The sequence below is a fragment of the Eleutherodactylus coqui genome, chromosome 1 (genome assembly GCF_035609145.1).
Source record: "Eleutherodactylus coqui strain aEleCoq1 chromosome 1, aEleCoq1.hap1, whole genome shotgun sequence".
NCBI classification, from domain to species: Eukaryota; Metazoa; Chordata; class Amphibia; order Anura; family Eleutherodactylidae; genus Eleutherodactylus; species Eleutherodactylus coqui.
The window spans coordinates 157,557,717-157,571,141 of NC_089837.1; the positions used below are offsets into that span (position 1 = coordinate 157,557,717).

A 13,425-nucleotide genomic window follows, 5' to 3' on the forward strand; every position below is an offset into this window, starting at 1 on the left:
AAAACATTTGTCATTTGGGTGTGGACTTCAATCACTGTTGAGGCTCAGTTATAACCATGTTACTCTCTATGCTTTTCATTGGTGGCGAGTTCTAAGAATGAAGCTTGGCATTAGGTTCTCCGAATGTCTGGCCTGAAGTACCATTTTTTTCCAAGCACCCATAAAATTCTAAACGAACCGTGTCAGTGGTGAGTGGGAGCTGATAAGCAATGGACTCACATGTAAAAACAGAGATCTTGGCTCATCTACTCAACTTTAGAGAGTCAGTGTCTCTGAACTATGTAAACTGACAAAAAAGAAAAGAGGGGTTGAGAAAAGGGGTGGGTGGGGAGAGTAGAAGGCGAGAGGGGGGGTAACCATAATCTTGCTTGATTTTCCTTATGTATTTTAGCTAGATCTTAAATGAGATGAACCTCTTAAACATAACCTCAATCACCATATCCCCTAGTAACATGAAGAGAACCAGATTGCAATAGGAGGGAGCTAAATGTTCAGTGCAGACTAATGTGCAGCCACTCAACTCAGCCCAAGATTGGGGAAGGGGTGACTGCAGACAACATAGTCCGCACATATAAACGGATACCAAGGATGCCAGCCATAGATAAATGTGCCACACCATACTGGAATACAACACCTACTAGCAAAAGAGTGGGTTGCCCTGATCCACAGTGGCAGGGCATACTGGCCTCCCCCAGTATCAATAGCTTAGTGCATGCAAAAAAAAAAAAAACACTGAAAAATGTGGGTGTTAGTTTGCATTTTGGACAAAATGCATAATGGGCGAGCTGCGGGAAAGCCACAATGCTTACGTCAGAACCTACGCTATCTCACTAATAGCTGAATAAAATCTGGAGGAAAGAAGCCAAATACGCACCACCTGATACACTGCAGGGCAGGCTCAATCACCATATACCCCAACGGCATGCAGAAAGCCAGACTGCAGTACGAGGGAGCTAAATGTTCAGTGCAGACTAATGTGCAGCCACTCAACTCAACCCAGATTAGGGGAGAGGTGACTGCAGACAATATAGTCCGCACATATAAACGGATACCAAGGATGTCAGCCATAGATAAGTGTGCCACACTATACGGGAATACAACCCCTATTGGGTTGATTTGAGTTGGCCAAAATGAAAACTAACACTCGCATTTATCAGTTTTTTTTGCATGCAGTGTGCTATAGATTGCTGGGGGAGCGCCCAGGATGTCCTGCCAGTGTGGTGCACTGTGGTGATACAGGGTAATCCACTGTTTTGCCAGTAGAGCAGTGGTGGCGAACCTATGGCACGTGCGCCAGAGGCGGCATGCAGAGTCCTCCCTCCTGGCACGCGCTGCCATTGGCCGCTCAACCACGCTAGTGAATACCGGCAGGGTCCGCGGCTCCCCCACTCAGGGGAAGGAGGTGTCCGGCGGCACACTGATGTCACAGTGTATACCTGGGATCAGCGCCAGCAGCAGCGCTGAGCAGAGGAGCAGCGGCGCTGAGCAGAGGATGAGGGAGAACGTCTATGGCCCGCTGTGGGGTGTCACCACCACAACCGGGGCCCGCTGTGGGGTGTCACTATTACAACCGGGGCCCGCTGTGAGGTGCCACTATTACTGGTGTCATTATAACCGCTGAAGCCACTTTGGGGGTTTGGGTGTGTGTGTGTGTGTGGGGGGGGGGGGTTCACTATAACCGCTGAAACTGCTCTGGGGGAAGGGGGGGCACTATAACTGCTAAATCCGCTCTGGGAGGGGTCACTATAACCGCTAAAGCTGTTCTGGAGGGGTGGGGGTGGGGGGTGGGGTCGCTATAACCACTCTAAAGCTGCTCTGGGGGGTCACTAACCGCTCTGAAGCCGCTCTGGGGAGGGGGAGGTGGGGGTGGGGTCACTATTACTGCTGAACCCACTCAAGGGGGTGTGGAGATGTGGGGTGTTACTATCACCGCTGGGAAATGTTTATACAAGGCGGAACTGCTGCAGAATGTCAGCAGCTGAAATTTCCATGGGAAATTCCACAGCATTTCCACATCCAAAAAGCAGTCAAAATCTGCACCCTGTTTATTTTGAAACAACCTTGTCCTTTTAAGAACGACTGTATTAAAAATCATACCTCGTGATAAGCCCCGGCCCCTAACATGCCGGCATTTTGCGATAAATAAGTGGGTTTTGGGTTACAGTTTGGGCACTCGGTCTCTAAAAGGTTTGCCATCACTGCAGTAAAGCTTGTATTCCTGTATGGTGTGGCACACTTATCTATGGCTGGCATCCTTGGTATCAGTTCACATGTGCAGACTATGTTGTCTGCAGTCACCCCTCCCCTAATCTGGGTTGAGTTGAGTGGCTGCACATTAGTCTGCACTGAACATTTAGCTCCCTCATACTGCAATCTGGCTTTCAGCATGCTACTAGGGGATGTGGTGATTGAGATGATATATATTTGGCTTATTTTTCTGAGAACCTCAAACACAATCACAACTCTACCAGGTTTTAAAGCATTTCTCTTCTATCTCTAGATCCTGCGCCACCATCTCTTTGGTTTTAGACCCTGCTTATAACTTTGTGATTTGGAAGATCATAAGTGTTGTCAATTTTTCCTTGTTTTCACAACCACATTTTATTGTCTAATTGAAATTAAAAAAAGTGATGAGAACATAGTAACCGCGACAAACTGTACGCCGTTTCCTTACGAGCACAAATCTAATCAGTTGCAATTTGCACACAACAGGGAAAATGCAGAAACATTCAGTGGTCCCAATGCATGAATTATATCCTTTCCTCATGGCTCCCTTAGTCAAGCTTTTCGGAATTCCACAATAAGACTCTAAAAAACAAACTTCGGTACTACATAAAATGTTCCTGCCTCTCTAGGCTTACGGTAAAAAAAATAAAAATAAAGATCACACAGTAAATAAGAAAACTTTCTAACTATAGTTTAAACTATGTAAGCAAACATTTCATCCAGGGCTTGTGAGGAAAATAATGTATTTTGCAGGCAGAACTAAATTAAATGAAAACATTCAATAAAGAGAAAAAACAATAGAAAGGTCAGCTTTTATTTACGAAACTGGGAGAAATCCCATGGATGTTTTACCCACCCACCATGCTCATCGGGAAGGGGAGAACGGACGCGTACAGATCTGCTGAAACACGGTGGAAACCTAGCACTTAAGAAGTACAGGCATACCAACTGTGTAAGCACCAGTCCCTCCAAAATAAAGTACGTTAGATGGCTAATCTGCCAATTTGCCTTGGCCCTTATTAGTATATGGGATTCGAGCATAAAGAATTCAACGTAGTCTATGCAGGAATTAGACCCAAGGCTTTGAAGCTGGAAGATGTCCTTTCCACTAAATGTGATTGTATTAAAGACCATTTACTGCAAAGATTTGGCCAAGTTCTGCAACCTGTCTCTAACATGATTTTCACTTGCATGGAAAATGGTTTCATCCAATTGTGCCCCAGGTATTATTTGTAAACTTTCACCTAGACAAGGGTTATAGCCAATATATACACAAACATATGTAAAATATAGAAATACATATATTTTGTGAGCTGCACCCGTAGTGCCCACTGAGCCATAATCGGAAACGGAGTCACTTCTGCCAAAAGTATCAAACACTGTGAACTGACGGGGTCAACAATAAAAAGTCTGAAGTTAGGGGCCAGTAAATATTAAACTGCTTCTTAAATACGAACATTCAGAAATGTTTGCCTTCACAAAATGCCAGGCAAAAAAGTTTGATGGAATAGAAATCTGAGCAGAACCCAGTCAGTGTCGAATTATGTTTACCAGCTAAGAAAGTGGAACTAAATATTGTCTTTTTCAGAAATAAAATGTATTCATCCTTCAGGACTGTCAGATTTTTCAAAATGGACATGTTTTTATGGTACATACCAGACATTTAAGAGGACCTGTCAGCTCTCCTTATTTGTCTGTTTTAGTGAATACTGCCATTTCTCATGAAATAACAGTTTTGGAGTATTTTGTCTGATATGCTTGTGTTCCTGTGAATATTTATGAACTGGCCGATACCATTCCTCTTGTCAAATGGGTTGGTTCCACACAGCGATACTGTCTTGGACAGTATTAGAGCGTGCAGGGACGCACAACTTTGACCAGATGAATGGTATAAAAGTCAATTTATTCATAACTAGCTTATACCATGCCTCGCCCGAGTTAATTGGATACAGGTTTACCTGTTTGCACAAAACTTTTTATGAAGTCAAGGTTACTTTAGAGTAACCGAAGAATAAAATATGTATACACAGAGGAGCGTTAGATTCTCCTCAGGCTGCATGTACCGATGTCCCTCTACAGAATGTGCCACCCCTCCCACTCTCCTCATTTAGGACTTAAAGAACGCTTGCGCCAAATTTCATGCTCGAACGACACAGAGAAGTTACATTACATAGGGGTGCACTTACTTTTGCAATTAGCATTGAATAATCGAGTTGTGACCCCTTTGCTTTTCCCATTTAGAACCTAAAGAATGGGCATGCCAAATTTCATGTTTGTACGACTTCGTGAAGTTAGAGAATTAGATTACGTACATTACACAGGGGTGCCAATACTTTTGCAGTTAGCATTGAATAATTGAGTTGTGACCCCTTTACTTTTCCTATTTAGGGCCTAAAGAATAATCATCCCAAATTTCAGGTTTGAATGACATCGGGAAGTTAGAGAATTAGAGTCAGTCACTCAGGGTTTTATAAAGAAAAAAATATATATATATTATATACACACACACACACACACACACACACACACACACACACACACACACATATATATGTGTGTGTATATGTGTATATATATGCACATACATACACACACACACTTATAAGAAATTATGTCCCACCATCATCATTGTATCTTGAAGAATACAAGTATTCACTAAATTAATTAAACAAGTCAAAAAAGCTGCCTGGACCTATCTGAATAGAGACTTGATCAAGCTAAGAGCTACCAATGTGCAACATAACACGGCAATCGGTTTTTGATATTTGGACACATTAGCAATAAAAATAACCTGAGAAAAAAAGAAAGGATATGAATAGCTTGTAACAGCAGCAGTCTGGCTCGCCTTCACACTACAAAACATGTCAATATGAGCCGTACGCTACGCCACATTCCATACTGTGTGCTATTAAAGTCAGCAGACATTTATTGGTTAGGAAACCACATGACTTACCATTACCAAGGTTGGAGACGGAGTGTGTCACATTGTTAACCACGTAACAGGACAAATACTGTATTACATTACACTCTACTGCTGGAAGAAGGAAACTAATAAGCAGTTTATTATTGTCTCGACGACAAGCATTAAGACTTTAACTAACGCTTCCCTTGCCCGTTCTAGAGATTGAGTTGGCCCAACCTTACAGCATACAAAGGTTGTCGCCGCTACGCACTGCTAGGACAAACCTTCCTGTTTTCACAAGAGTTTTGACATGTCTTCTGCAACCCCTTCTAAAGTAATCTAAGCTACGTGCAATGATTCCCCAGAGTTGGTCTTTCTACAACCTAGCAGGATGTTTATTAGTATTCAGCTTTATTCACTGTTTAATTCAATAGCTTCATAAGTGGGAGGTCAGACCACCGCACTTATAGTAATTGTAGAAGCTCCGAATATCGTATCATATGGTGACCATATGATAGAATGTACAATGGACATCTGAAGGGCAACTTACATTTCTTTTATTACATTATAGTACTTATGTTGTACTTAAAATATAGCACAGCAGTTAATAAAAATGTTGCTTCTGGCCCCAGGCCCATTGTTTGTAAATTACCATAGCTGCCCGAGTGGCCGCCAATGTGAGGTCACATGACCAAACTACTCTGCAGCATTAGTGCTGTTAGATGGCAGCAACATCCCCAATGGACTACATGACCCCAAGACTTCTCACATGCAGTTATGGAATTTTGGGAATGGGGGACCGAAAAAAAAAACAAAAAAAAAACAAACAAACATTTTTCAATAAGTCTCTTATTTTCAAGATATAATAAAAATCAATAACTTAACACCGAAACAACAGTTATAGGAGACAAACTCTTGCTGTCATCTAACAAAATCCCAGAGTCTATCATCGACACATGCTGGGTCATCTCTTTGAATTCCACAAGCAGGAGAAAAAGCAATTTTGCTCAATATACGAAAGGACTAATCTGAAACGTATGTTGTGATTTTGTAATAAATGGCAAATGTTATCTTAATGCTTTTTATTCTTATTTCTATTGATTTCTGATTTAAAGGCTCATTTACACGCAAAGAATCTTTCAAACAACTGAAAGACTAACAGTTCTAGCAATCATTTTGCATAAAGTACTAATGGGCACTAATGCCCATTAGCACTTTATCAGCTTCATTTGCATGTAAATGAGCCTCCAGCAGCTGTTTGCAAATCCTAGCATGAGGTCTGGACTTTGCACCCAGCTGCATAGTCTTTGCAGTGGCTGCCTCAGGCTGTCAACTGAATACAATGTAATCAGCGCTCCTCTGAAAAACACAGCATGCAGTCCCGGCTTTCTCTCTATGGCTGAAGGATAGATTTTATGCTCACCTAAAAATCATCGTTCGGCCGAAGAGTGAAAGATGGAAGCGTTTGCACGCAACGATTATCGCTCAAAAGCCATTGTTTGAAAAATTTTTAAGCGATAATCATTGCGTGTTAATGGGGCTTTAGGCCTGTCTGGAAAAACTAGATAATTTATGCACAACAGTGTGATTTTACATTTGTCATGTCTGTCGAAAGTGCATCATACTATTAAAAAATTACTACAAAGGTTGAATCTTTAAGATCATCAAGTGGTGTCATTCACATAACAGGACTGTACCTGACTTGTCCGTGGTTTGTATGGAGAACTGCTTTCCAAATCAGCCAAGATGCTGGTCAAGGAGTCAATTTCTGCATCTAGACTTGAGCGCCGTTCTTCTAGCGTTTTACCGCTGGTGTTTATCTATGAGAAGAATAGGCAGCACATACATGTACTGGGTTACAAATGCAAAGATCTAAAAGCACAACTCTGCCAAATCAAGCAACTTGATCCTGTACACACAAAATGAACTGGAGTTTTCTAGGTCGATGTGATATAGGACAATAGAGGCAACGAACGAGAAAAGACCAGGGAAAACACCTATAGCTCAGATGAAGCATAGGATCTCATGAGACTTACTGGGAAGCCACTCACTACCGTGTTTCCCTGAAAATAAGACAGTGTCTTATATTAATTTTTGTTCAAAAAGGTTTAACTTTTTTACATGTATAGCTGCCTGGAAACTATTTAAATTGACTTTTTAAATTAACTGTTAGCAGGGCTTAATTTTGGAGTTAGGCTTATATTTCAAGCATCCTCAAAAAGCCTGAAAAGTCATTTTGCATCCTCAAAAATTCTGGAAAATCATACTATATTATTTTCAGGGTGTGTCTTACTTTCAGGGAAACAGGGTAGTAACAATTTAAGAAGAAAACCTGCTTGGTACAAGTGAAATGGTAAGCCGGGCTTTAAAAAAAAAAAAAAAAAAAAACTATGGCCATAAAAAAAACTGTAGTTAGAAAGCAAATACCACAAAAAACAAACAATGTGAGGACTTTCAAAAGACATTATTTTATAGCAAAAAGACAAGGAGCAAACCCTTGCGCATCCTATCTAAGCCTCGTGTAAACCTTTGTACACTTCACTGCTGAGGCACCCCCTTTACTTGATAAGATGTTTCATGCCACGAGTGTCCCAGATTTAGAAGGACTGGTCCTGCAAATTACCACACATTGCTCCATCTAGGAAGACTAGACTATCTTCTGTGCAATTTAGCACAAAAGCAAGAAAAGTAGAGGTTAACTTTCTGCTTGCTAGAGAAGAGGCAGGGGAATGGAGGAGGTAGCCTGAAGTACCCATACATCATTAGTAGCCATCAGCTGAGTGGTTATTCACCCGCCAGCTATTCTCCCTAACTCGGCTCGGCCAAGCATCAATGTGTCCTCAATGAGGTAAGAGAAATAAGTTGCCACTAAACACCTCCTGCAGCAGTTCGTCTCGCCGGAAGAACAAAGGATCAAGTATGCTGAAATCCAACATGCCCGATCCTTCTTTCCCTTGACATCTCAGACTAGTGGAATAATGGCTATTATTATTTGGGGCTCTGTCTCGTTTGGCAGGTGAGGCACATGGAGAAAGGTTTGAGATGCTCTGGAGTACGCAGTCGATATTTTATTTCATGTTAAAGTGCATCTACACTTTTCAGAAACTTTTGACATTTCAGAGATATCAAATGTTCTGATCAGTGTGGGTCCCGCTGATCTTTAGAATGAGGGGGCTGCAGCACGCACCCATGCGCAGCTTTCCCCATAGAGGTCCTATGCAGGCAGTCTTCAGCTTCCGGGTAGAGCCAAAAGGCAGTGAAGACAGCCAAGGAGGCATAGCCCATTAATCACACATCCCAGACTACCTAGCTGCAAGAGGTGACAAGAAAAAAGTCTAAACTAAGTAAAACTTCTTATGATAGAAAAATACTATCCCAGCCGATAGCAATCAAGCAGGAGCAGGTCAGGTCCTCGGCTTTCAGACACAGCCAAAGGCCCGAAGGAGAAGGCTACATAGCACCCGCTGCCCCCTGTGTCACAGCAGAGCTGCAGGGTGCTACAAACCCTGATCAGCTCTTTTAGTGACTGTCACCACATGTAGATGTTTTCTCCTGTAACTGGGGCTCCTATTGATGCCCCAACTACAGGTTAAAAGTGTGAAATTAGAAAATAAAAAGAATGTGAATGACCCCTAGGAGGTCTTCTATGATGTCATGGGGGACATAGATGGTAAAGAAAAAAAAAAACAAAGTAAAATAAAAAAGATTTTCAAAACATGATCCACCACTGACGCCAACCAAAACAGTCATTGTAGTCGCCATGTAATCCAAGACTATGCAAATTATATATCAAAACGTCCAAAACAAAATGAGGAACCCATTCCTGTACGTTAATTTAGCGTAAACAGCAAACTTTATTGTTTTTATTTTTAAAATTTGTAGGTTTAACTTTTTACCTTCCAATTAAATTTCCCCCTCCTTCCCCAAAAAACGGGAAAACAAGTCAGAGATAAGAGAATTAAAATATTCTTATACGGCACAGAGTGAAGAAAAAGCAGCAAAAATAAAATTTTTGGAAGCTGAAGAAAAAAAATAGAGCCGTAAAACCACCATATAAGTGAAATCCCTAAAAAGGGTCTGGTCCTTTAGAACCAAAACACCCTGGTCCTTAAGGGGTTAAAAGGCCAATCATTAGTATAAATTAGTATACATGAAATGCTACATCAATTCCGGAAGCAGCATCCCCTGATATAAGCAGGTGATCACTGGAGGGTAAAATCAGCTTGACTTGCAGTGGGCATGTAGCTTCCATCACAGCTGGTCTGTACCCCTCACATAGTGCAAAATATGTTTTATACCAATCTGACATTACAGGGTCAAAACACACAGACATTTTTATAAGATTGGGCTTTGTTAGGAATGTTAAATTTCCCCCCCAAAATATGATCTGGTATTCTTTCCTAAAAAGTTACCTGAACGTTGAACATTGCGTCATCAGGAGCCGGAGGAGGGGGGAAGTTCCCAAGGCCAGATGAATGCTGGAGACCGCTTTGGTCCTCAGGAGGAGGAGGGGGAGGTGGTGGAAAGTCCCCTGTAGATGAAGACAAACAATCGTTATACTTCATATAGCAAAATGTGACATATCAGAACACAAAGATGTACTACATATCCAACACAGAGAGAAGCAGGAAACAGGAAAACACTCCAAATAAGAAGGAAAAGCTGAAATGTAAAATTCCAAATTCATATACTTTGAGGAAAATGTTTGCACACCTCACATAACACAAGCAAGGAGTGAAAGCAGTTGTTGGCAGTTAGCACATAACACTTCGGAAATGACGACAGTTTTACAACGAGGTAACCACAATGGTGTAATACAAAATAATACCGAAGGGCATACATGTAACGCACTCCAATAAATAACCTGTAACATACAGTAAATTCATTATTTGTGGTAGAACTTTCTTAGTGCTTGTAACCCACGTCTAGAAGGCGCCCAGTCTTATTTGATTCTACTTCTTGTCATTCATATCTTCTGTACATTTTTGTCACTTTCCTCCTTTTGAAAAACCTTTTAGATATTGCTTGGGAAAAGTAACCAAAGATTAGTATACTACCGTCTAGTGGAAGTTTAGGGGTTGGACCCTCATTTACCACTTAGAAAATACTTGATAGATTCTTCATTAAGTGCTGAAAGGACTCCTAAAACAAACCCTTATTTCAGTGTTTTCATTTCATAACCTCTGTTTATTAAAGGGAAACTGTCATCTCTCAACAGCACCATAAACTAAGCTACAGTGCTGCTAGGGGAGGTGACAAAGAGCCAGGGGGTGTAACTTTAGTACTTACTGGCTTACTGCATCTCCAATTCCCAGTCTTCTCTGATTTGGCAAGAGAAGACTAGCTGCTCTGTAATGGTCTGCTTCTGCCCCCCTTCCCTCTCCATAGACTTATGTGCAGAATGAGCCATCACCCCCCCCCCCCCCCTCCATTTCCTGTATCCTGTCTTGTTAGCTCTGTTGCTAGAGATGGACAAACACTTAACTGGTAATGGACAGCAAATTAGAAGAAAAGGGAAACCACTGGTAATTTAGACAAATTTTTCAGCATTAAAACTGTTTAGGTAAATAAAGTGACTTGCACTCCTGCTAGTTATCAGATTGACTATCCTATTAAGAAAAAGTAGTCTACAAGTGTGATGACCATTTAAAGAACATTTCTATTGGATTTCGGCACTACAAGCAGAAGAGTTATCCATATGGTAGTAAATAGTCATAAAATGGTAGAGTTGGAAGGGACCTCCAGGGTCATCTGGTCCAACCCCTGCTCAGTGCAGGATTCACTAAATCATCCCAGACAGATATCTGTCCAGCCTTTGTTTGAACACTTCCATTGAAGGAGACCTCACCGCCTCCTGTGGCAACCTGTTCCACTCACTGACCACCCTCACTGTCAAAGTTTTTTCTAATATCTAACTTGTGTCTCCTCCCTTTCAATTTCATCCCATTGCTTCTAGTCTTTCCTTGTGCAAATGAGAATAGGGCTGATCCTTCTGCACTGTGACAGCCCTTCAGATATTTGTAGACAGCTATTAAGTCTCCTCTCAGCCTTCTTTTTTGCAAGCTAGACATTCCCAAATCCTTTAACCGTTCCTCATAAGACAAGATTTGCAGACCGCTCACCATCTTGGTAACTCTTCTCTGAACTTGCTCCAGTTTGTCAATGTCCTTTTTAAAGTTGGGTGCCCAGAACTGGACACAGTATTCCAGATGAGGTCTGACTAAGGAAGTGTGTGTTTAAATGCAGTACTTAGCAACAGAGCATCAGAAGCCTTAATTTGAGAATCACAAACATTTTTTGACATCCCAGAGAACAAACTATTTGATCTTAGCGATGAAGTCCACTAAGGATCTCCTAAAACAGCCTAAAACCATGAGACGTTGAGGTATAGCTACCTTACACACACAAATATATATATTAAGTGCATAGGTCAACGATATAGAACAAATTACACTTCACTGCCTACGCAAGTCCTCGGTGTCAATGACCAGATAAAGAAGGGTTAAGAGGGTGATGCAGCTTCCGTTTTCATGTAGTATCTTTGGCCTTGCTTATCCTCACAAATGAAGAATAATTTGTTCTGGTTGACAAGTGAAGCACTGAAGAGAGAGTCTCAATATATCTGGGGAAGTTCCCAAGATGCACTTGCTAGAAACCATATAAAGTTACCCATTTCTAAATAAACACTAGACACTTGGGCCACTCCGTTTACTGTATATGTAAATTGACGAGAGAACCATAACTCCAATAAACTTAAGTTACCAAACCTAAACCAATCTAAAATGTTGGTACCAAGACCTCTTCAGCTTAAGACATGTCAGAATTTTTTCCTTTCCACTGACAAAGAAAAAATTACAAAACTGGTTATTCTGGAATGCTGTAGCCTATTCAAATATACTGTTTTCCAACACTGACTAATGGAATAACCTGAATACCATTTTTATTATATTTGAGAATGCCAATTTCAAGTAACTTTACCCCCCCCCCCCCAAAAAAAAAAACACGGTTTAAAAAGGACTGTCCAAGTTCTCAAAGAGGTTGAATCACTGAAGTGTACACATGCCAAAAAAAGTTTTGTAAAATTCCATCAAGTTCCACAATGACAACCAAAAATCATCCGGTCATCCCACATAAAAGCACCCATCTAAAAAAGCGAAGCACCGCAACAAACTGGCCATCACCGATTCCAATAAGGGTGATAATCTGAACTTAATATCTATTGCATCTCTTGCTGTACTATACCAAATTTAAAGCCAAACCAGAAATGAAATGGAAAAAACACTACATGTTGACACCAGTAATCTGAGATATCCATAAAGTGACCTGCCAATATGAAAAAATCCAAGATGGTAGAAGGTCATCTGAAGTATAAACTCCAAATGAAAATTCAGCTGGATAGATCAAATCAAGGAAAGAAATGGCTACATTTTAAACTTGTAAAAGTTTAGAAATTACTAAAATGTAAAGAAATTCTGTCGTTTGGTAATTAAAAGGGAATATCAGGGATTTAAACAAATTAGGTTTGGAGGAAGAAGCAAGTTTACAAAAACACAACACCCCCCCCCCCCCAAAAAAAAAAAGCAACACCACTACCTGATAAATCCAGGTGCACTGCATTGAGTATTTTAACGTCAGCAGTCTCACACCAAACGTGCCAGCAACATGGCACAACACCTGGCACACGCCAGCGATTGGCTGCAGCAGTCAAGTGGAAGTACACCTCATCATCACCGCAGGCAACATCAACAAAGCCCAACTGGGCAGCCCCCAGAAGAGTAATTTTTGAATTGTAGTTCCTACTAGCCTAATATCCCCAAATCCTAGATAACCCCTTCAGACCATCCGTCGAACTGCTGACCAAGAAGAAAAAGTTTTGTCAAAGCAAATGCAATCACTTTAGCTGTCTCCATCAAGACCTTCTAAGGTTGCACACCCAGACACCATCTCATCATAAAACCCAGGGCTTTAAGCCCATTCGAACGCTGCAGCGTTCTCATTTTCACAGAAGCGGATTTAATTTATTTTATTGGGAACGTCAAAGTCATAAAAGGTTTTATATCAAGCAAAAATAATGCAGATCGCCCCATGCCAGTTGAAATATTGCGTTTATAGATTTATTCTGCAAGGAAAGGTCACCAACTGTTTAAGCCTTAAACAGTTTTAATCATCCCCAAATTCTCAAAGCAGGATGGAAAAAGGAAGCTCAGAACAAACAGCAGCAGGAACTCTAATTAAAAAGGACCAATTCAACTAATTTTATTTGGGATTAATTATTCAGGATTCGCTGTTTGACACAC

General features: G+C 41.1%; 1 protein-coding gene across 2 annotated transcripts in view; it reads right to left on the minus strand.

Annotated features, from left to right (window-relative positions):
• LPP (LIM domain containing preferred translocation partner in lipoma) overlaps nt 1-13,425 on the minus strand; it is a 235,860-nt gene that overhangs the window by 116,808 nt on the left and 105,627 nt on the right. For both annotated transcript variants that reach the window (XM_066602170.1, XM_066602162.1), the window contains 2 exons: nt 9,541-9,659; nt 6,826-6,948 (listed from right to left, as the gene is read on the minus strand). In XM_066602170.1, the coding sequence (XP_066458267.1) occupies nt 6,826-6,948; nt 9,541-9,659 (242 nt within the window). The remainder of the gene's footprint in view (nt 1-6,825; nt 6,949-9,540; nt 9,660-13,425) is intronic.